At 46.4% G+C, this 23,137-nt stretch overlaps 1 protein-coding gene across 1 annotated transcript in view; it reads right to left on the bottom strand.

The window, feature by feature from the left end:
• Positions 1-23,137, bottom strand: part of LRRC45 (leucine rich repeat containing 45) — a 55,138-nt gene that overhangs the window by 10,657 nt on the left and 21,344 nt on the right. The window contains exons 6-10 of the mRNA XM_063961228.1: positions 16,018-16,130; positions 15,882-15,940; positions 15,687-15,764; positions 6,401-6,536; positions 1,801-1,878 (exon numbers count right to left, since the gene is read on the bottom strand). Of these exons, the coding sequence (XP_063817298.1) occupies positions 1,801-1,878; positions 6,401-6,536; positions 15,687-15,764; positions 15,882-15,940; positions 16,018-16,130 (464 nt within the window). The remainder of the gene's footprint in view (positions 1-1,800; positions 1,879-6,400; positions 6,537-15,686; positions 15,765-15,881; positions 15,941-16,017; positions 16,131-23,137) is intronic.

Raw genomic sequence — 23,137 nt, 5'->3', positions numbered from 1 at the left:
TCTTTGAAATTAGCAGTTTTCTATCGGGGTTAACCCACGCTTCATCACACACGTCATTCAATTCCTCTGATTCTGGAAAAGCTACAGGTAGTTTTTTCACCCCCCACATAATACCCCTTTTTGAGGTACCTGCAGTATCAGAGATCTGCAAAGCCTCCTTCATTGCCGTGATCATATAACGTGTGGCCCTATTGGAAAATACGTTTGTTTCTTCACCGTCAACACTAGAATTATCTGTGTCGGTACCTGTGTCGACTGACTGAGGTAAGGGACGTTTTACAGCCCCTGACGGTGTCTGAGACGCCTGAGCAGGTACCAACTGGTTTTCCGGCCGTCTCATTTCGTCAACTGACTTTTGTAATGTACTAACATTATCACGTAATTCCATAATTAAAGCCATCCATTCCGGTGTCGACTCCCTAGGGGGTGACATCACCATTACCGGCAATTGCTCCGCCTCCATACCAACATCGTCCTCATACATGTCGACACACACGTACCGACACACAGCAGACACACAGGGAATGCTCTTATCGAAGACAGGACCCCACTAGCCCTTTGGGGAGACAGAGGGAGAGTTTGCCAGCACACACCAAAAGCGCTATAAAATGTATATAAACAACCCTAAAAGGTGTTGTTTCTGTTATATGCGCTTTAAATATATAAATATCGCCAAAATATGCCCCCCTTCTCTTTGTTACCCTGTTTCTGTAGTGCAGTGCAGGGGAGAGTCCTGGGAGCCTTCCTCACAGCGGAGCTGAGCAGGAAAATGGCGCTGTGTGCTGAGGAGAATAAGCCCCGCCCCCTTTTCGGCTGGCTTTTCTCCCGGGTTTTGAGATATCTGGCCTGGGTTAAATACATACATATAGCCTCAATGGCTATATGTGATGTATTCTTTGCCATAAAAGGTATTAATTATTGCTGCCCAGGGCGCCCCCAGCAGCGCCCTGCACCCTCCGTGACCGTTCAGTGTGAAGTGTGTAGCAACAATGGCGCACAGCTGCAGTGCTGTGCGCTACCTTCATGAAGGCTGAAGAGCCTTCTGCCGCCTGTTTCCGGACCCACGATCTTCAGCATCTGTAAGGGGGATCGGCGGCGCGGCTCCGGGACGAACCCCAGGGTGACCTGTGTTCCGACTCCCTCTGGAGCTATGTCCAGTAGCCTAAGACTCCAATCCATCCTGCACGCAGGTGAGTTGAAAATCTCTCCCCTAAGTCCCTCGATGCAGTGAGCCTGTTGCCAGCAGGACTCACTGAAAATAAAAAACCTAAAAACTTTTTCTAAGCAGCTCTTTAGGAGAGCCACCTAGATTGCACCCTGCTCGGACGGGCACAAAAACCTAACTGAGGCTTGGAGGAGGGTCATAGGGGGAGGAGCCAGTACACACCATGTGATCCTAAAAGCTTGCTTTTGTGCCCTGTCTCCTGCGGAGCCGCTATTCCCCATGGTCCTGACGGAGTCCCCAGCATCCACTAGGACGTTAGAGAAATAACATTTATATGCTGCCTCTTGTCCCTGAACAGGTCATGCATCAAATGCTGTAACATAACATTGCAGAGAGGAAGGGAAGGAGGCAGAGGGGAGTGTGGAGAGGTAACAGAGGGATATACCTGAAGATCACAAAAATAAACAAATGGAAAATGGAAGTGCCTTAATCATGCGTGACACACAATGAAGCTTGAGCCCTATAGAACATTTTCTGTTAAGTTCCACAAACACCATATTGCAGTGTTACAAACATTTGTTTTTGTGTCATTAGCATACATATATATATTACGTATTGTACTGGCATAGTAATACCTTACTGCGATAAAGCAAAGTTTTCTCATTAGCAGCTGCCAATTCCTGTCTAAGTTTTGCCTCACGAATTGCAGATTCCTATAAACAAAACTGTATATAAATATTACATAGATTTATAGACCGTCACATCTGCAAGTGATACATGTATCTGTTGTTCACCCAAATTCTATCACAAATCTCACCTTACACACAACACTGTTCACTACACATCTTATGTTACACCCAGCTCTACCTATTCACTACTCATGTCCCCTTACACCCAGGTCTACCTGTTCACTACTCATCTCTCCTTACACCCAGCTCTAGTTGTTCACTACACATCTCCCCTTACACCCAGCTGTACCTATTCACTACTCATGTCTCCTTACACCCAGCTCTACCTGTGCACTACACATCTCCCCTTACACCCAGCTCTACCTATTCACTACTCATGTCTCCTTACACCCAGCTCTACCTGTGCACTACACATCTCTCCTTACACCCAGCTGCACCTGTGCACTACACATCTCCCCTTGCACCCAGCTCTACCTATTCACCACTCATCTCTCCTTACACCCAGCTCTACCTGTTCACTACACATCTCCCCTTACACCCAGCTCTACCTATTCACTACTCATCTCTCCTTACACCCAGCTCTACCTGTTCACTACACATCTCCCCTTGCACCCAGCTCTACCTATTCACTACTCATGTCTTCTTACACCCAGCTGCACCTGTGCACTACACATCTCCCCTTGCACCCAGCTCTACCTATTCACCACTCATCTCTCCTTACACCCAGCTCTACCTGTTCACTACACATCTCCCCTTACACCCAGCTCTAGTTGTTCATTACACATCTCCCCTTGCACCCAGCTCTACCTATTCACTACTCATGTCTCCTTGCACCCAGCTGCACCTGTGCACTACACATCTCCCCTTGCACCCAGCTCTACCTATTCACCACTCATCTCTCCTTACACCCAGCTCTACCTGTTCACTACACATCTCCCCTTACACCCAGCTCTACCTATTCACTACTCATGTCTCCTTGCACCCAGCTGCACCTGTGCACTACACATCTCCCCTTGCACCCAGCTCTACCTATTCACCACTCATCTCTCCTTACACCCAGGTCTACCCGTTCACTACTCATCTCTCCTTACACCCAGCTCTACCTGTTCACTACACATCTCCCCTTGCACCCAGCTCTACCTATTCACTACTCATGTCCCCTTACACCCAGGTCTACCCGTTCACTACTCATCTCTCCTTACACCCAGCTCTACCTATTCACTACTCATCTCTCCTTACACCCAGCTCTACCTATTCACTACACATCTCCCCTTGCACCCAGCTCTACCTATTCACCACTCATCTCTCCTTACACCCAGCTGTACCTGTGCACTACACATCTCTCCTTACACCCAGCTGTACCTGTGCACTACACATCTCCCCTTACACCCTGCTCTACCTATTCACCATTCATCTCTCCTTACACCCAGCTCTACCTGTGCACTACACATCTCCCCTTACACCCAGCTGTACCTGTGCACTACACATCTCCCCTTACACACAGCTCTACCTATTCACCACTCATCTCTCCTTACACCCAGCTCTACCTATTCACCACTCATCTCTCCTTACACCCAGCTCTACCTGTGCACTACACATCTCTCCTTACACCCAGCTGTACCTGTGCACTACACATCTCCCCTTACACCCTGCTCTACCTATTCACCATTCATCTCTCCTTACACCCAGCTCTACCTGTGCACTACACATCTCTCCTTACACCCAGCTGTACCTGTGCACTACACATCTCCCCTTACACCCAGCTCTACCTATTCACCACTAATCTCTCCTTACACCTAGCTCTACCTGTGCACTACACATCTCTCCTTACACCCAGCTGTACCTGTGCACTACACATCTCTCCTTACACCCAGCTGTACCTGTGCACTACACATCTCCCCTTACACCCAGCTGTACCTGTGCACTACACATCTCCCCTTACACCCAGCTCTACCTATTCACCACTCATCTCTCCTTACACCCAGCTCTACCTATGCACCACTCATCTCTCCTTACACCCAGCTCTACCTATTCACTACACATCTCCCCTTGCACCCAGCTCTACCTATTCACCATTCATCTCTCCTTACACCCAGCTCTACCTGTGCACTACACATCTCCCCTTACACCCAGCTGTACCTGTGCACTACACATCTCCCCTTACACACAGCTCTACCTATTCACCACTCATCTCTCCTTACACCCAGCTCTACCTATTCACCACTCATCTCTCCTTACACCCAGCTCTACCTGTGCACTACACATCTCTCCTTACACCCAGCTGTACCTGTGCACTACACATCTCCCCTTACACCCTACTCTACCTATTCACCATACATCTCTCCTTACACCCAGCTCTACCTGTGCACTACACATCTCCCCTTACACCCAGCTGTACCTGTGCACTACACATCTCCCCTTACACCCAGCTGTACCTGTTCACTACACGTCTCCCCTTGCACCCAGCTGTACCTATTCACTACTCATCTCTCCTTACACCCAGCTCTACCTGTTCACTACACATCTCCCCTTGCACCCAGCTCTACCTATTCACATCTCCTTACACCCAGCTCTACCTGTTCACTACACATCTCCCCTTGCACCCAGCTCTACCTATTCACCACTCATCTCTCCTTACACCCAGCTCTACCTGTTCACTACACATCTCCCATTACACCCAGCTCTACCTATTCACTACTCATCTCTCCTTACACCCAGCTCTACCTGTGCACTACACATTTCCCTTTACACCCAGCTGTACCTGTGCACTACACATCTCTCCTTACACCCAGCTCTACCTGTGCACTACACATCTCCCCTTACACCCAGCTGTACCTATTCACTACTCATCTCTCCTTACACCCAGCTCTACCTGTTCACTACACATCTCCCCTTGCACCCAGCTCTACCTATTCACATCTCCTTACACCCAGCTCTACCTGTTCACTACACATCTCCCCTTGCACCCAGCTCTACCTATTCACTACTCATCTCTCCTTACACCCAGCTCTACCTGTTCACTACACATCTCCCATTACACCCAGCTCTACCTATTCACTACTCATCTCTCCTTACACCCAGCTCTACCTGTGCACTACACATCTCCCCTTACACCCAGCTGTACCTGTGCACTACATGTCTCCCCTTACACCCAGCTCTACCTGTTCACTACTCATCTCTCCTTACACCAAACTCTACCTATTCAGTACGTCTCTCATTACACCCAGCTGCACCTGTGCACTACTCCTCTCCCCTTACACCCAGCTGCACCTGTGCACTACACATCTCCCCTTACACCCAGCTGCACCTGTACACTACACATCTCCCCTTACACCCAGACCTACATATTCACTACTCATCTCTCCTTACACCCAGCTCTACCTGTGCACTACACATCTCCCCTTACACCCAGCTGCACCTGTGCACTACACAGCTCCCCTTACACCCAGCCCTACCTATTCACTACTCATCTCTCCTTACACCAAACTCTACCTGTGCACTACACATCTCCCCTTACACCCAGCTGTACCTGTGCACTACACGTCTCCCCTTACACCCAGCTCTACCTGCTCACTACTCCTCTCTCCTTACACCAAACTCTACCTGTGCACTACACATCTCCCCTTACACCCAGCTCCTTCTGTGCACTACACATCTCCCCTTACATACAGCTCCTCCTGTGCACTATATATCTCCCATTACATACCGATCCACCTGTGCACTACACATCTCTCTTTACATACAGCTCCACCTGCGCACTACACATCTCCCCTTACATACAGCTCCACCTGTGCACTACACATCTCTCCTTACACCAAACTCTACATATTCAGTATATGTCTCTCCTTACACCCAGCTCCACATGTACACTACACATCTCCCCTTACATACAGCTCCTCCTGTGCACTATATATCTCCCATTACATACCGATCCACCTGTGCACTACACATCTCTCTTTACATACAGCTCCACCTGTGCACTACACATCTCCCCTTACATACAGCTCCACCTGCGCACTACACATCTCCCCTTACATACAGCTCCACCTGTGCACTACACATCTCTCCTTACACCAAACTTTACCTATTCAGTATATGTCTCTCCTTACACCCAGCTCCACATGTACACTACACATCTCCCCTTACATACAGCTCTACCTGCTCACAACATCGCCCCTTACACATAGCTCTACCTGTGCACTACTCCTCTATATCTTTTATACACCCCTCCCCTTATGCACAGCTCTATATCTTCTAAACACCTCTCCCGTTACGCACAGCTCTATATCTTCTATACACCTCTCCCCTTACGCACAGCGCTATATTTTCTATGCACCTCTCCCCTTACGCACAGCACTATATCTTCTATACACCTCTCCCCTTACGCACAGCGCTATATCTTCTATACACCTCTCCCCTTACGCACAGCGCTATATCTTCTATACACCTCTCCCCTTACGCACAGCTCTATATCTTCTATACACCTCTCCCCTTACGCACAGCTCTATCTGTTCAATACACAACCTCCCCTCACATCTGTCCTGACCTCTTTCTCCTTCCGCAGCTCTTTTGCATGCACTTCTCTCATGCTGGAGCTATCCCGCTTTGTTTGAGTTAGGATCACCCCCAGATCTTGCACTTTTTGTTGTGATAAAGCTAAGGCAGCATCAGTCATGTGTAACCTGCAGAGAGATAACTGATGGTAAATAAATAATAAAGATAGTCATAGAGTCATACAGAGTCATCAGTGTACAGATGAATAATTGAAGGGAGCAATTTAATGCACACACAAATGCAGATAAAATGTAGTACTGTTAATAGCCTCCAGGTGGCAGACACGCTTCTGGTAGAGCTATCAATGGTTGCACCACACATTCAGCAAGCACTGAAATTAGTAAGCGCTGCCACATATGAAGTGAAAAGGGAAAGATAATCAAATATCACATGGAAACACATCCAGAAAACACTGCAGTAGGAGAGGGAGTGAGCATTCCACATTAATTTTAAATGTTAAAGCACAGATTGAGTGCAGCGATACAACCTATCACTTTTATTTCTCTACTGGCAGTGTGACAGCTCCACCACCCTCCAAAAAACCTGAATACAAAAAAGTATGCTTTTAGACTGATCTCTCATAGGATTGAATTATGGGTCTTTTTAGGTGATCCGGTCTCTAGGTCGACAAGACTTAAGTCAACAGTGTCTATGTCGACCACTATTGGTCGACAATAAGTCGACGTGATTTCTAGGTCGACAGGGACTCTATGTCGACATGACAAAAGGTCGATATGAGTTTTCCAAATTTTTTATTTCTCTCATTTTTTTTACTTTTTCATACTTTACGATCCACGTGGACTACAATTGGGAACGGTAACCTGTGCCGAGTGCAGCAGAGCGAGGCACCTTGCCCGAAGCGAGCCATGAGAGGGGACACTGTGCACCAATTTGGGTTCCCCATCACTTAACAAAGAAAACACCAAAAAATTAAAAAAAAACTGATGTCGACCTTTTTTCATTTCGACCTAGAGTCCCTGCCTACCTACCTACTGTCGACCAATAGTGGTCGACCTAAGTCTATTCTATCTAACATACCATACCCCTTTTTAGAAGGTCAGACCGAACTTATAAATTATGTCCTTAGAACCTGCCATCAAAATGTGACGGGTCTTGTTTGTTTGCGATATCATGTGAGGATGACCCTGGCTTATCACTGAATTGCACTGGTTTACGAAGCATTTAAACGCACTAGTGGAAAATAAAAGTGATTTGCTGTGTGCATACAATGCCCTCTGTAAATTCGCTCCTTTCACAGCTAGCATGAAGGAAAAACTCAGATTGAAAGTAATGTATTTCATTCATGCTCTTCCATGTACGATGGCACATGCTGTATACATTATACAGGTAGATGGATATTAAACTAGATAGTAATTAAACTGTCTAATACGTGTGTACCAATTTATATATTCCCTTACCCCGTTCTAAAAATACTTTATTTTCTTAGAGCGGAATTAGCTCCTAATTGGATAACACAGGGTATAAACAAGCGACTCAGTTTTTTCTATTCTATTAGAAATCCATGTTAATGTGGGTCTCAATCAGAGCTAAGGGCCCTACACCCTGGGCGATTTGAACGATATGAACAATTAACGATTTTTCAGTAACGATTTCCTGCATACACACTGAACGATTTGAATGTTTTGACATTGCAAACATCAATATCGTCCAAATTGCAATGATAAACGATTATAGACCAACAATGAACGACTGCGGGACGCGCATCGTTCATCATCGGTGACTCCACCCTGAACGATAATAAGATTTTAATTACCGGTAAATCTATTTCTCGTAGTCCGTAGTGGATGCTGGGGACTCCGTAAGGACCATGGGGAATAGACAGGCTCCGCAGGAGACATGGGCACTTTAAGAAAGAATTTAGATTCTGGTGTGCTCTGGCTCCTCCCTCTATGTCCCTCCTCCAGACCTCAGTTAGAGAAACTGTGCCCGGAAGAGCTGACAGTACAAGAAAAGGATTTTGGAAATCCAGGGCAAGACTCATACCAGCCACACCAATCACACCGTATAACTTTTGATAAACTTACCCAGTCAACAGTATGAACAACAACAGAGTATCAGTTCAACCCTGATGCAACAATAACATAGCCCTTATTGCAGCAATAACTATATACAAGTATTGCAGAAGAAATAATAAAAAATAATAAAAAATACCTGGGCGCTGACAGACAATAAATTCTGGGATATTAATAGATTAAAACAGATCAAGGACTGCTCCTTCACTTAAGAGGTCACTGTTAACCCCCCAAAAAAAGCAAAAAATCCAAAACTCCAAGAAATGAAGCGCTGTCCAGATCAATAAATTTTCAAAACACAAAACATTTATTTTACATTACATAACATACAAACATTAATCACACGGCCGGCGTAACAATGAATTAAAATAATAAAATATATATGGAAAAGCTGGTGGCCACTTCTGAATTAGTTTAGCTTGATTACTTCACTAATAATTAGCAGCATGAATGGCATTTAGCCAACAAATCCTAGCTTCAGTGCTTGCTCACTATATAATAAAGCTCAGAGATGTTAGAAAGCTCAGAAAGCACCAATGGTTAATGTCATGTGACAATAATGAGCTGACAGTTCCTCGTATTTATCAAATGGCAGTATTATAAGATAAGTATCTGCTAAGAGATCATACGGAAAATTACTAATACTAAACTTCTACTACTAACCAAGTTTGCATGAATATCTACACGCTTTGATCTTATAATACTGCCATTTGATAAATACGAGGAACTGTCAGCTCATTATTGTCACATGACATTAACCATTGGTGCTTTCTGAGCTTTCTAACATCTCTGAGCTTTATTATATAGTGAGCAAGTACTGAAGCTAGGATTTGTTGGCTAAATGCCATTCATGCTGCTAATTATTAGTGAAGTAATCAAGCTAAACTAATTCAGAAGTGGCCACCAGCTTTTCCATATATATTTTATTATTTTAATTCATTGTTACGCCGGCCGTGTGATTAATGTTTGTATGTTATGTAATGTAAAATAAATGTTTTGTGTTTTGAAAATTTATTGGTCTGGACAGCGCTTCATTTCTTGGAGTTTTGGATTTATTGCAGAAGAAGTCCGCACTTGGGACGGGCGCCCAGCATCCACTACGGACTACGAGAAATATATTTACCGGTAAGTAAAATCTTATTTTCTCTAACGTCCTAGTGGATGCTGGGGACTCCGTAAGAACCATGGGGATTATACCAAAGCTCCCAAACGGGCGGGAGAGTGCGGATGACTCTGCAGCACCGAATGAGCAAACACAAGGTCCTCCTCAGCCAGGGTATCAAACTTGTAGAACTTTGCAAAAGTGTTTGAACCTGACCAAGTAGCCGCTCGGCACAGCTGTAATGCCGAGACCCCTCGGGCAGCTGCCCAAGAAGAGCCCACCTTCCTAGTGGAATGGGCCTTAACTGATTTTGGCAGCGGCAATCCAGCCGCAGAATGAGCCTGCTGAATCGTATTACAGATCCAGCGAGCAATAGTTTGCTTTGAAGCTGGAGCACCAAGCTTGTTGGAAGCATACAGGATAAACAAAGATTCTGTTTTCCTGACCCTAGCCGTTCTGGCTACATAAACCTTCAAAGCCCTGACCACATCAAGTAACTCGGAATCCTCCAAGTCAGTAGTAGCCACAGGCACCACAATAGGTTGGTTTATATGAAAGGATGATACCACTTTTGGCAGAAATTGTGGACGGGTCCGCAAATCTGCTCTATCCGCATGGAAAACCAGATAGGGGCTTTTATGTGACAAAGCCGCTAATTCTGACACACGCCTAGCCGAAGCCAATGCTAGTAGCATGGCCACCTTCCACGTGAGATTTTTCAATTCCACCGTTTTGAGTGGTTCAAACCAGTGGTATTTCAGGAAACTCAACACCACGTTAAGATCCCAAGGTGCCACCGGTGGCACAAAAGGGGGCTAAATACGCAGCACTCCCTTCACAAACGTCTGAACTTCAGGTAGAGAAGCCAGCTCTTTTTGAAAGAAAATGGATAGGGCTGAAATCTGGACCTTAATGGAACCCAATTTTAGGCCCAAAGTCACTCCTGACTGTAGGAAGTGAAGGAAACGGCCCAGCTGGAATTCCTCCGTAGGGGCATTCCTGGCCTCACACCAAGCAACATATTTTCGCCATATACGGTGATAATGTTGAGCTGTCACGTCCTTCCTAGCAAATATCAGCGTAGGAATTACCTCATCTGGAATGCCTTTTTCTGCTAGGATCCGGCGTTCAACCGCCATGCCGTCAAACGCAGCCGCGGTAAGTCTTGGAACAGACAGGGCCCTTGTTGCAACAAGTCCTGTCTTAGAGGAAGTGGCAACGGGTCCTCTGTGAGCATTTCTTGCAGATCTGGATACCAAGTCCTTCTTGGCCAATCCGGAACAATGAGTATTGTTCTCACTCCTCTTTTTCTTATGATTCTCAGCACCTTGGGTATGAGAGGAAGAGGAGGAAATACATAGACCGATTGGAACACCCACGGTGTCACCAGGGCGTCTACAGCTATCGCCTGAGGGTCTCTTGACCTGGCACAATACCTCTGTAGTTTCTTGTTGAGGCAGGATGCCATCATGTCCACCTGTGGCAGTTCCCACCGACTTGCAAGCTGTGCGAAGACTTCTTGATGAAGTCCCCACTCCCCCGGGTGGAGGTCGTGCCTGCTGAGGAAGTCTGCTTCCCAGTTGTCTACCCCCGGGATGAAAAATTAAATAAATACAGTTGGAGAAGGATCTCAAACTGTATATATCTGGCGCTATATATATAATAGTAAATTTACCAACTGGTAATCAGTATCTAGAATCGTGATAAAGGAGCTGCTGAGCACAACAGCTGGCTAGGCTGAAATTTGTTTGTACCCCTGGGATGAACACTGCTGACAGTGCGCTTACATGATTCTCTGCCCAGCGAAGAATTCTGGTGTCTTCTGCCATCGCCACCCTGCTCCTTGTGCCGCCTTGTCGGTTTACATGAGCCCCAGCGGTGATGTTGTCTGACTGAATCAGAACTGGTTGACCGCGAAGCAGGGTCTCTGCTTGACGTAGGGCGTTGTAAATTGCCCTTAGTTCCAGGATGTTGATGTGAAGGCAAGTCTCCTGACTTGACCACAGACCTTGGAAATTTCTTCCCTGCGTGACTGCTCCCCACCCTCGGAGGCTTGCATCCGTGGTCACCAGGACCCAGTCCTGAATGCCGAATCTGCGGCCCTCGAGAAGGTGAGCACTCTGCAGCCACCACAGGAGAGACACCCTGGCCCTGGGGGATAGGGTGATTAACCGATGCATCTGAAGATGTGATCCGGACCATTTGTCCAGTAAATCCCATCGAAAGGTCCTCGCATGGAACCTGCCGAAGGGAATGGCCTCGTACGATGCCACCATCTTTCCCAGGACTCGAGTGCAGTGATGCACTGACACCTGTTTTGGTTTTAATAGGTCCCTGACCAGTGTCATGAGTTCCTGAACCTTCTCTATCGGGAGATAAACCCTTTTCTGGCCTGTGTCCAGAATCATGCCCAGGAAAGGCAGACGAGTCGTAGGAACCAACTGCGACTTTGGAATATTCAGAATCCAGCCGTGTTGCCGTAACACTTCCAGAGAACGTGCTACGCTGATCAGCAACTGCTCTCTTGACCTCGCTTTTATGAGGAGATCGTCCAAGTATGGGATAATTGTGACCCCTTGCTTCCGCAGGAGTACCATCATTTCCGCCATTACCTTGGTAAATATTCTCGGAGCCGTGGAGAGACCAAACGGCAACGTCTGAAATTGGTAATGACAATCCTGTACCACAAATCTGAGGTACGCCTGATGAGGTGGATAAATGGGGACATGAAGGTATGCATCCTTTATGTCCAGAGACACCATAAAATCCCCCCCTTCCAGGCTTGCAATGACCGCTCTCAGCGATTCCATCTTGAACCGAGACCTTTTTAGATACATGTTCAGGGATTTTAAATTCAATATGGGTCTGACCGAACCGTCCGGTTTCGGTACCACAAACATGGTCGAATAATAACCCATTCCTTGTTGAAGGAGGGGAACCTTGACCACCACCTGTTGAAGATACAATTTGTGAATTGCAGTTAACACTATTTCCCTCTGAGTGAACCCACTTGTGGCTGAAATTTCGGAGACGCGCCCCACCGGGCCTAGCTCCGCCTGTGGAGCCCCAGCGTCATGCGGTGGATTTAGTGGAAGCCGGGGAGGACTTCTGTTCCTGGGAACTAGCTGTGTTGTGCAGCTTCTTTCCTCTGCCCCTGCCTCTGGCAAGAAAGGACGCATCTCGGACTTTCTTGTTTTTCTGTGATCGAAAGGACTGCATTTGGTAATACGGTGCTTTCTTAGGTTGTGAGGAAACATATGGCAAAATTTTTTACTTCCCAGCCGTAGCTGTGGAGACCAGGTCCGAGAGACCCTCCCCAAACAATTCCTCACCCTTGTAAGGTAAAACCTCCATGTGCCTTTTTGAGTCGGCATCACCTGTCCATTGCCGAGTCCACAGGACCCTTCTGGCAGAAATCGACATAGCATTTATTCTAGAACCTAGTAGGCTAATGTCTCTCTGAGCATCTCTCATATAAAGGACAGCGTCTTTAATATGCCCCAGGGTCATTAATATAGTATCCTTGTCTAAGGTATCAAGTTCCTCAGATAAGGTATCCGTCCATGCTGCTACAGCACTACACACCCAAGCCGACGCGATTGCCGGCCTCAGTAAGGTACCTGAATGTGTATAAATGGACTTCAGGGTAACCTCCTGTTTGCGATCCGCAGCATTTTTGAGGGTAGCCGTATCCTGTGACGGCAGGGCTACCTTCTTGGATAAGCGTGTCAAAGCTTTGTCCACCCTAGGGGAGGATTCCCAGCGTAACCTGTCCGTTGGCGGGAAAGGATACGCCATAAGAATCTTTTTGGAAATCTGCCGTTTTTTATCTGGAGATTCCCAAGCCTTTTCACATAACTCATTGAGCTCGTGTGAGGGGGGAAAAGTTACCTGCGGCTTCTTTTCCCCATACATATGAACCCTCCTGTCAGGGACTGGGGTTTCCTCTGTGATGTGCAACACATCCTTAATAGCTATAATCATATAACGGATGGATTTAGCCAATTTTGGCTGTAACTTTGCATCATCGTAATCGACACTGGAGTCAGAATCCATGTCGGTCAATAATTTGGGATAGTGGGCGGTTCTGAGACCCTGTCGGCCTCTGCGACATAGGATCAGGCATGGGTTGGGACCCTGACTGTCCTGAGGTTTCAGCTTTGTCTAACCTTTATGCAAGGAATTAACATTATCATTTAAAACCTTCCACATATCCATCCAATCAGGTGTCGGTGCCGTCGGCAGAGACACCACATTCATTTGCTCCTGCTCTGCTTCCACATAGCCTTCCTCATCAGTCATGTCGACACACACGTACCGACACACCACACACTCAGGGAATGCTCATCTGAAGACAATTTCCCCATAAGGCCCTTTGGAGAGACAGAGAGAGAGTATGCCAGCACACACCCCAGCGCTATATAACCCACGAATAACACAGTAACTTAATGTTAACCCAGTAGCTGCTGTATATTGTGTTTTTTGCGCCTAATTATGTGCCCCCCCTCTCCTTTTACCCTTTTCTACCGTGATCTGCAGGGGAGAGCCTGGGGAGCTTCTTCTCAGCGGAGCTGTGGAGAAAAAATGGCGCTGGTGAGTGCTGAGGGAGAAGCCCCGCCCCCTCGACGGCGGGCTTCTGTCCCGCTAAAATACATATCTTTTTGGCGGGGGCTCATACATATATACAGTGCCCAACTGTATATATGAGTGCTTTTGCCAATAGAGGTCAATATGCTGCCCAGGGCGCCCCCCCCCCCCCCCCTGCACCCTTACAGTGACCGGAGTATGTTAGGTGTGTTTGGAGCAATGGCGCACAGCTGCAGTGCTGTGCGTTACCTCATGTGAAGAACGGAGTCTTCTGCCGCCGATTTCGAAGTCTTCTTGCTTCTCATACTAACCCGGCTTCTGTCTTCCGGCTCTGCGAGGGGGACGGCGGCGCAGCTCTGGGATCGGACGACGAGGGTGAGATCCTGCGTACCAATCCCTCTGGAGCTAATGGTGTCCAGTAGCCTAAGAAGCAGGACCTAGCTTCAGAGAGTAGGGCTGCTTCTCTCCCCTCTGTCCCACGATGCAGGGAGTCTGTTGCCAGCAGAGCTCCCTGAAAATAAAAAACCTAACATAATACTTTCTTACAGCAAGCTCAGGAGAGCTCACTAAACAGCACCCAGCTCGTCTGGGCACAGATTCAAACTGAGATCTGGAGGAGGGACATAGAGGGAGGAGCCAGAGCACACCAGAATCTAAATTCTTTCTTAAAGTGCCCATGTCTCCTGTGGAGCCCGTCTATTCCCCATGGTCCTTACGGAGTCCCCAGCATCCACTAGGACGTTAGAGAAATAGTTAATTTTTTAACGATATCTTTCCAAAATGTCATCCAGTGTGTAGGGTCCTTAACAGTAGGTTTTAGCACTGAGCTCTACACTAGGTGGAAATATGGGAACACATACGGTGGATTATGATTATCTGAGAGGTTTTGAGTTTCTATGGCTGCATCATATTGGACGCCCTTCCCAATTATTTGTTTTCCACCTTTTTATTTGTATTAGTTTCATTTACTTTGGTGGTCGAAGTAGGGGAATCGGGAAGTAAGGTGAGCCAAGCAAAATCAGACAAAAAGAATAAGTAAGGGGAAGGACTGAAAACAAAAAGGAAATAAAGAAATTAAAAAACAAACAGGGAAAGGGAGTTATGTGATTTTTTTTAGCCAACTATGGTTTCTCTGGATTTAGGTGATTAGATTGTATGAACAGAGATATAATAGCAAGGATTTTATCTAATTAAGATGTAAAATTTACATTGTAAATATTGTTAATGGATTGTGATTTATTTAAGCAGTGGATACTTTTTTTTAAATTCTGCTAGGATGTGGATACTGCTCTCTCATCATGTGACAATATTCATTTGAAGGCTGAATTTGCTTTATACAAATCATGGTTGTGGAGTCAGTAACCTAAACCTTCGACTTTTACTAATAGAAGAGTCTGAGAGGAAGACTTTGCTTACTAACTCCACAGTATGGATACATATAACTAAGAACAGCCCCAAAGGTAGTGCCTCGATTCTGTTCAACCGAAGAAGTCCTGCAGAATACGCCTACTCTAGCAATTTGGCCTAGACTAAAAATGACTCACAGAAGTCCTTACTTGGCGGTCAATGAATTTACAATGGACTTCCTATCCTCCAGTGCTTCCTGAAGTTTGCCGATTTGCAACGCTGTTTTTCTGCTCCAAAAATAAGGGACAGACGAGGGGGAAGAAAGAAAAAAACAAAACATAAGAAATAAAGGAAAAGAACATTAAAGATAACACGAGACATACACCTCCTTCTCACAGACAGACCTTGTGGTTCGGGTCATCTCTTCACTCTGTTTATCGATGGTTCCCATCAAGCCCAGGAACTGTAGTACAAATCATAGTGAGCTTATACATTGTATACTGCACAGGGAAAAGGTCTGGAGTGCGTGACATCTCTCACCTGCTTGTTTTTCTCTTGCTTTAAGTTTTGGACTTCCTTGGTCAGGATGTGTCTTTGGCTGACAGTCTCCTTCTTCACAGTCTGCCTCTCCAGATTATGATCAATGCCCAGTTCTGTGACACAAAGATGCAGATACTATGTGATCCACAGCCATGTAACTAAACTAGGTTACATATACTGTACAAAAATGGATTAGCCCAACATTTATACCGCTTTCACATCGCAAACCCTGCTTTTAAAACGTTTCTTAAAAACGGGTCTGAGCAGTTAAACCCCCTTCATTGTAACTGGTATATTACCATTTCATTACCGTTTTGGTACCTTTCACACTGAACCCGTTTCACCCATAGAAAACAGTGGTTGTCATTTTAAATGGACTTTTCTGGCCCGCACATTATTAATAATTATTAGTTAATTATTAATAATTTTGCTAGTCGTACGATGGAACCTAGCAGCTTCAAGCATCTTTACCATGTTTTTGTAGATTACTGCATCCTTCACTGTCCCAGTGATTTGTCTACATATTTCTTCATCCCCTCTGATCCTAAGCAGCTCCCTATCCTCCTCATCACTCCAATTTGCCATTTTAAACTGTATTATGTATAATAAAATGCTTCTTCACTCTCATGCGTTTCCTCCAGTAAATTTCCTGCTTCTGCCTGGTGACATCACGCATGGAGACAGCCTATCACCTTCTGTGGTTTGGAAATACCGTTTCTGAGCCTTTCACATTGCACAATGAAACGGGTCTGAACCCTGTTGGACCCAGCTTTTTACCAGTTTTAAAATACCGGTATTCTGTAACTGGTAAATTCAATGTGGTGCTTTCAGACCGCAGCTAGACCCGTTTTGGAAGGCTTAAAAACTGTCAATTTACCGGGTTATAGCTGCAGTGTGAAAGGGGTATTATTTTCTTTAAGGCCAAAGGAAGTCTTATCCTTGATTAGCAAATGAAGCTGGCATTACAAGCAGCCATTTAAGGTACACTGCATTGCTGGCAGACAAGATTAGGCTGTTTTACACCTAGCTGGAACAGTGCGCTGCCCGTGTAGGCATAAAGTGACCTTAAATCTTGATCAACATCTACTTGGAAAGATTTTGAATGAAGCTGGCATAAAATGTAATTAGATGATGACCACATGCTGACTGCTTTTGCGCAGTCATCATCATATTACAGTAACTATGCCTCACAGGATATGACTGTTCAGCAATTGGCTAAAGCGCCCAGATCAGTCTGTGTTAGGCCACCATTAGGATATGAAGGGCTGCAATAAGTATTGGGAAATAAAACTATATCTCTGCATGTTTTTTTTTCTCCAAACACTTTATTGGACAACTGCACAGTACAGATATACAGAAACAACAAACAAAAAGATATTACATATGTAACTAACAATGTTACAACAATACATACAGTATTTTGAAAATACAGGTTCAAAAATACAAAGAGTGGTTTGCAAACATAGATCATAGATTAACTCAAATGGGAGTACAGAAGAGATATATTCACGTAGATATGTACACTTCCAAGATTTAAAAGGGCGGGTGACCCAGAGAAATCACTTAAAGATTATTCCATGCGGTAAGTGCCACAGCCTGTCTGAGGGAATCTTTTTTAGGGTCAGGTAGCGTCTTGACATACGGGAGCCAAATCTTGAAAAATCCCTCTACCCTCTTTTCTTTGTTTATTGCCATCTCCAACCACTCCATATGAAATAGGTAGGATAAGTGAGGCAGCAACAAAGCCAAAGAAAGTGTGTCTGTGGATATCCACTGTGAGAGAATGGATATCTTACCAGCAGCAGCTACTTTAGCTAATAAGCTACGTTGTCCTGGCGGTATTCTGGGGGTGTGGAGTGATGAATGAATATCCCAAAAAACCCACTCAGGGGATATATTAATACTGATTCCCAGCTTCTCTTTGATAAAGGATTGAATTGAGGTCCAGAATTTAAAAACCTCAGGACAGCTCCACAAACAACGGTATATATCAGTGTCCACCATATTACATTTGAAACATTTAGAATCCGATGATATACCCATTTAGAATCGCAGTTTCGGGGTGATGTATGAGCGGTGCAATATTTGGTAGTTAATTTCAGCATATGAAGCTGAAATGAGGCATTTATTCAATCGATTAAAAGCAGTAAGTATAGTCGGGATCGTAATAGACGGGAAATTTAAGGACCATTTAGCTAATCCCGTTTGAATGGTTTCCCAGTCAATAGTCCTTCTGACATACATATACAGTGACTCCCACCTGAAGTTAGCCTCAACAGCCTATCCAAATCATTAGATTTATCTTCGTCTGTTAAATCAGCCAGTAGCCCATTAATATAACTGTGTATTTGAAAATACGCAAATAATGGAATAGTAATTTGTGGAAACGCTTCGCTAAGACTTGAGTGTGAAAGAATTTGGAGTGTTCTTTGGTCTAACAGCTGATAAATGAATCTTGTATTTTGGCGTGACAAAGCGGTTAATGTTGAGTGGACAGTAGTCCCTTGGAATCCTATGTTGTGGGTCAGTGGGATAAAAAATAAGATTTTACTCACCGGTAAATCTATTTCTCGTAGTCCGTAGTGGATGCTGGGGACTCCGTAAGGACCATGGGGATTAGCGGCTCCGCAGGAGACTGGGCACAACTAAAGAAAGCTTTAGGACTACCTGGTGTGCACTGGCTCCTCCCACTAAGACCCTCCTCCAGACCTCAGTTAGGATACTGTGCCCGGAAGAGCTGACACAATAAGGAAGGATTTTGAATCCCGGGTAAGACTCATACCAGCCACACCAATCACACCGTATAACTCGTGATACTATACCCAGTTAACAGTATGATAACAACTGAGCCTCTCAACAGATGGCTCAACAATAACCCTTTAGTTAGGCAATAACTATATACAAGTATTGCAGACAATCCGCACTTGGGATGGACGCCCAGCATCCACTACGGACTACGAGAAATAGATTTACCGGTGAGTAAAATCTTATTTTCTCTAACGTCCTAAGTGGATGCTGGGGACTCCGTAAGGACCATGGGGATTATACCAAAGCTCCCAAACGGGCGGGAGAGTGCGCATGACTCTGCAGCACCGAATGAGCAAACTCTAGGTCCTCCTCAGCCAGGGTATCAAACTTGTAGACTCTTGCAAGAGTGTTTTAACCCGACCAAGTAACAGCTCAGCAAATTCGTAAAGCCGAGAACCCTCGGGCAGCCGCCCAAGAAGAGCCCACTTTCCTCGTGGAATGGGCTTTCACAGATTTAGGGTGCGGCATTCCAGCCGCAGAATGTGCAAGTTGAATCGTGCTACAGATCCAGCGAGCAATAGTCTGCTTAGAAGCAGGAGCACCCAGCTTGTTGGGTGCATACAGGATAAATAGCGAGTCAGTTTTCCTGACTCCAGCCGTCCTGGAAACATATACTTTTCAGGGCCCTGACTACGTCCAGAAACTTGGAATCCTCCAAGTCCCAAGTAGCCGCAGGCACCACAATAGGTTGGTTCACATGAAAAACTGATACCACCTTAGGAAGGAATTGGGAACGAGTCCTCAATTCCGCCTTATCCATATAAAATACAGATAAGGGCTTTTGTATGACAAAGCCGCCAATTCTGATACACGCCTGGCCGACGCCACGGCCCACAGCATGACCACTTTCCACGTGAGGTATTGTAGCTCCACGGATTTAAGTGGCTCAACCCAATGCGACTTCAGGAAATCCAACACCACGTTCAGATCCCACGGTGCCACTTGAGGCACAAACGGGGGCTGACTATGCAGCACTCCCTTAACAAAAGTCCGAACTTCAGGCAGTGAAGCCAGTTCTATTTTGGAAGAAAATCGATAGAGCCGAAATCTGGACCTTCATGGAACCCAATTTTAGGCCCATAGTCACCTCTGACTGTAGGAAGTGCAGAAATCGACCTAGCTGAAATTTCTCCTTTGGGGCCTTCCTGGCCTCACAGCACGCAACATATTTCCACCATATGCGGTGATAATGGTTTGCGTTCACTTCTTTCCTAGCTTTAAATAGTGTAGGGATAACTTCCTCCGGAATGCCCTTTTCCTTCAGGATCCGGCGTTCAACCGCTATGCCGTCAAACGCAGCCGCGGTACGTCTTGGAACAGACAGGCCCCCTGCTGCAGCAGGTCCTGTCTGAGCGGCAGAGGCCATGGGTCCTCTGAGATCATTTCTTGGAGTTCTGGGTACCAAGCTCTTCTTGGCCACCCGGAACAAGGAGTATAGTTCTTACTCCTCTCCTTCTTATTATTCTCATTACCCTGGGTATGAGAGGCAGAGAAGGGAACACATACACCGACTGGTACACCCACGGTGTTACCAGAGCATCCACAGCTATCGCCTGAGGGTCCCTTGACCTGGCGCAATATCTTTGTAGCTTTTTGTTGAGGCGGGACGCCATCCTGTCCACCTGTGGCCTTTCCCCACGGTGTACAATCATTTGGAAGACTTCTGGATGAAGTCCCCACTCTCTCGGGTGGAGGTCGTGTCTGCTGAGAAAGTCTGCTTCTCAGTTGTCCACTCCGGGAATGAACACTGCTGACAGTGCTAACACATGATTTTCCGCCCATCGGAGAATCCTTGTGGCTTCTGCCATCGCCATCCTGCTTCTTGTGCCGCCCTGTCGGTTTACATGAGCGACCGCCGTGATGTTGTCTGACTGGATCAGCACCGGCCGGTGTTGAAGCAGGGATCTAGCCTGACTTAGGGCATTGTAAATGGCCCATAGTTCCAGAACATTTATGTGTAGGGAAGTCTCCTGACTTTTCCATAGGCCTTGGAAGTTTCTTCCCTGTGTGACTGCCCCCCAGCCTGGAAGGCTGGCATCCGTGGTCACCAGGACCCAGTCCTGTATGCCGAATCTGCGGCCCCCTAGAAGATGAGCACTCTGCAGTCACCACCACAGCGACACCCTGGCCCTTGGAGACAGGGTTATCCGCCAATGCATCTGAGGATGCGACCCGGACCACTTGTCCAACAGATCCCACTGGAAGATCCTTGCATGGGACTTGGCGAATGGAAATTCTTCGTAAGAAGCTACCATCTTTCCCAAGGCTCGCGTGCATAGATGCACCGATACCTGTATTTGTATTAGGAGGTCTCCGTCTAGAGACGCCAACTCCTTGGACTTCTCCTCCGGGAGAAACCCTTTTTATCCTGTTCTGTGTCCAGAACCATACCCAGGAACAGTAGACGCGTCGTAGGAACCAGCTGTGACTTTGGAATATTCAGAATCCAGCCGTGCTGTTGTAGCACTTCCCGAGATAGTGCTACTCCGACGAACAACTGCTCCCTGGACCTCGCCTTTATAAGGAGATCGTCCAAGTACGGGATAAGTACTTCGGCCATTACCTTGGTAAATACCCTTGGTGCCGGGGACAGACCAACGGCAACGTCTGGAATTGGTAATGACAATCCTGTACCACAATTTTGAGGTACACCTGGTGACGAGGGTAAATAGGGACATGCAGGTAAGTATCCTTGATGTCCAGTGATACCCTGAAATTTTCCAGGCTTGCAATAATCGCCCTGAGCGATTCCATTTTTAACTTGAACCTTCGTATATAAGTGTTCAAGGATTTCAATTTTAGAATGGGTCTCACCGAACCGTCTGGTTTCGGTACCACAACATTTTGGAATAGTAACCCCGGCCTTGTTGAAGGAGGGGTACCTTGATTTCACCTGCTGGAAGTACAGCTTGTGAATTGCCGCCAGTACTACCTTTTTCCGAGGGCAGCAGGCAAGGCTGATGTGAGGCAACGGCGAGGGGGAGTCATCTCGAACTTCAGCCTGTATCCCTGTGATACTACTTGCAGAACCTAGGGATCCACCTGTGGGCAAGCCCACTGATCCCTGCAGTTCCCGAGACGCGCCCCCACCGCACCTGTCTCCACCTGTGGAGCCCCAGCGTCATGCGGTGGACTCAGAGGAAGCGAGGGAAGATATTTGATCCTGGAACTGGCTGACTGGTGCAGCTTTTTCCTTCTTCCCTTGTCTCTGTGCAGAAAGGAAGCGCCTTTGACCCGCTTGCTTTTCTGAAGCCGAAAGGACTGTACCTGAAAATACGGTGCTTTCTTAGGCTTTTGTGAGGAAACCTGAGGTAAAATTTTTTGTTCCCAGCTGTTGCTGTGGATACGAGGTCCCAGAGACCATCCCCAAACAATTCCTCACCCTTATAAGGCAGAATCTCCATGTGCCTTTTAAATGCAGCATCACCTGTCCACTGCCGGGTTTCTACTACCCTCCTGGGAGAATGGACATTGCATTAATTCTGGATGCCAGCCGGCAAATATCCCTCTGTGCATCCTTTATATATAAGACAACGTCTTAAATATGCTCAATGTTAGCAAAATATTATCCCTGTCTTAGCGTGTTAATATTATATGACAGGGTGTCAGACCATGCTGCAGCAGCACTATTTATGCTGAGGCAATTGCAGGTTTCAGTATATAACCTGAGTGTGTAAATACAGACTTCAGGATCGCCTCCTGCTTTTTATCAGCAGGTTCCTTCAAGGTGGCCGTATCCTAAGACGGCAGTGCCACCTTTTGACAAACGTGTGAGCGCCTTATCCACCCTAAGGGATATCTCCCAACGTGACCTATCCTCTGGCGGGAAAGGGTACGCCATCAGTAACTTTTTAGAAATTACCAGTTTCTTATCGGGGGAAACCACGCTTCTTTACATACTTCATTCATTCATCTGATGGGGGAACAAAACACTGGCTGCTTTTTCTCCCCAAAAATAAAACCCCTTTTATGTGGTACTTGGGTTCATGTCAGAAAATGCGTAACACATTTTTTCATTGCCGAGATCATGTAACAGATGTTCCTAGTGGATTGTGTATATGTCTCAACCTCGTCGACACTGGAGTCAGACTCCGTGTCGACATCTGTGTCTGCCATCTGAGGTAACGGGCGTTGTTTGAGCCCCTGATGGCCTTTGAGACGCTTGGGCAGGCACAGGCTGAGAAGCCGGCTGTCCCACAGCTGTTACGTCATCCAGCCTTTTATGTAAGGAGTTGACACTGTCGGTTAATACCTTCCACCTATCCATCCACTCTGGTGTCGGCCCCACAGGGGGCGACATCCCATTTATCGG

The sequence above is a fragment of the Pseudophryne corroboree genome, chromosome 3 (genome assembly GCF_028390025.1).
Source record: "Pseudophryne corroboree isolate aPseCor3 chromosome 3, aPseCor3.hap2, whole genome shotgun sequence".
In the NCBI taxonomy this organism is placed as follows: Eukaryota; Metazoa; Chordata; class Amphibia; order Anura; family Myobatrachidae; genus Pseudophryne; species Pseudophryne corroboree.
The sequence above is the reverse complement of the archived record's forward strand: the minus strand, read 5'-3'. Positions and strand labels throughout refer to the sequence as shown.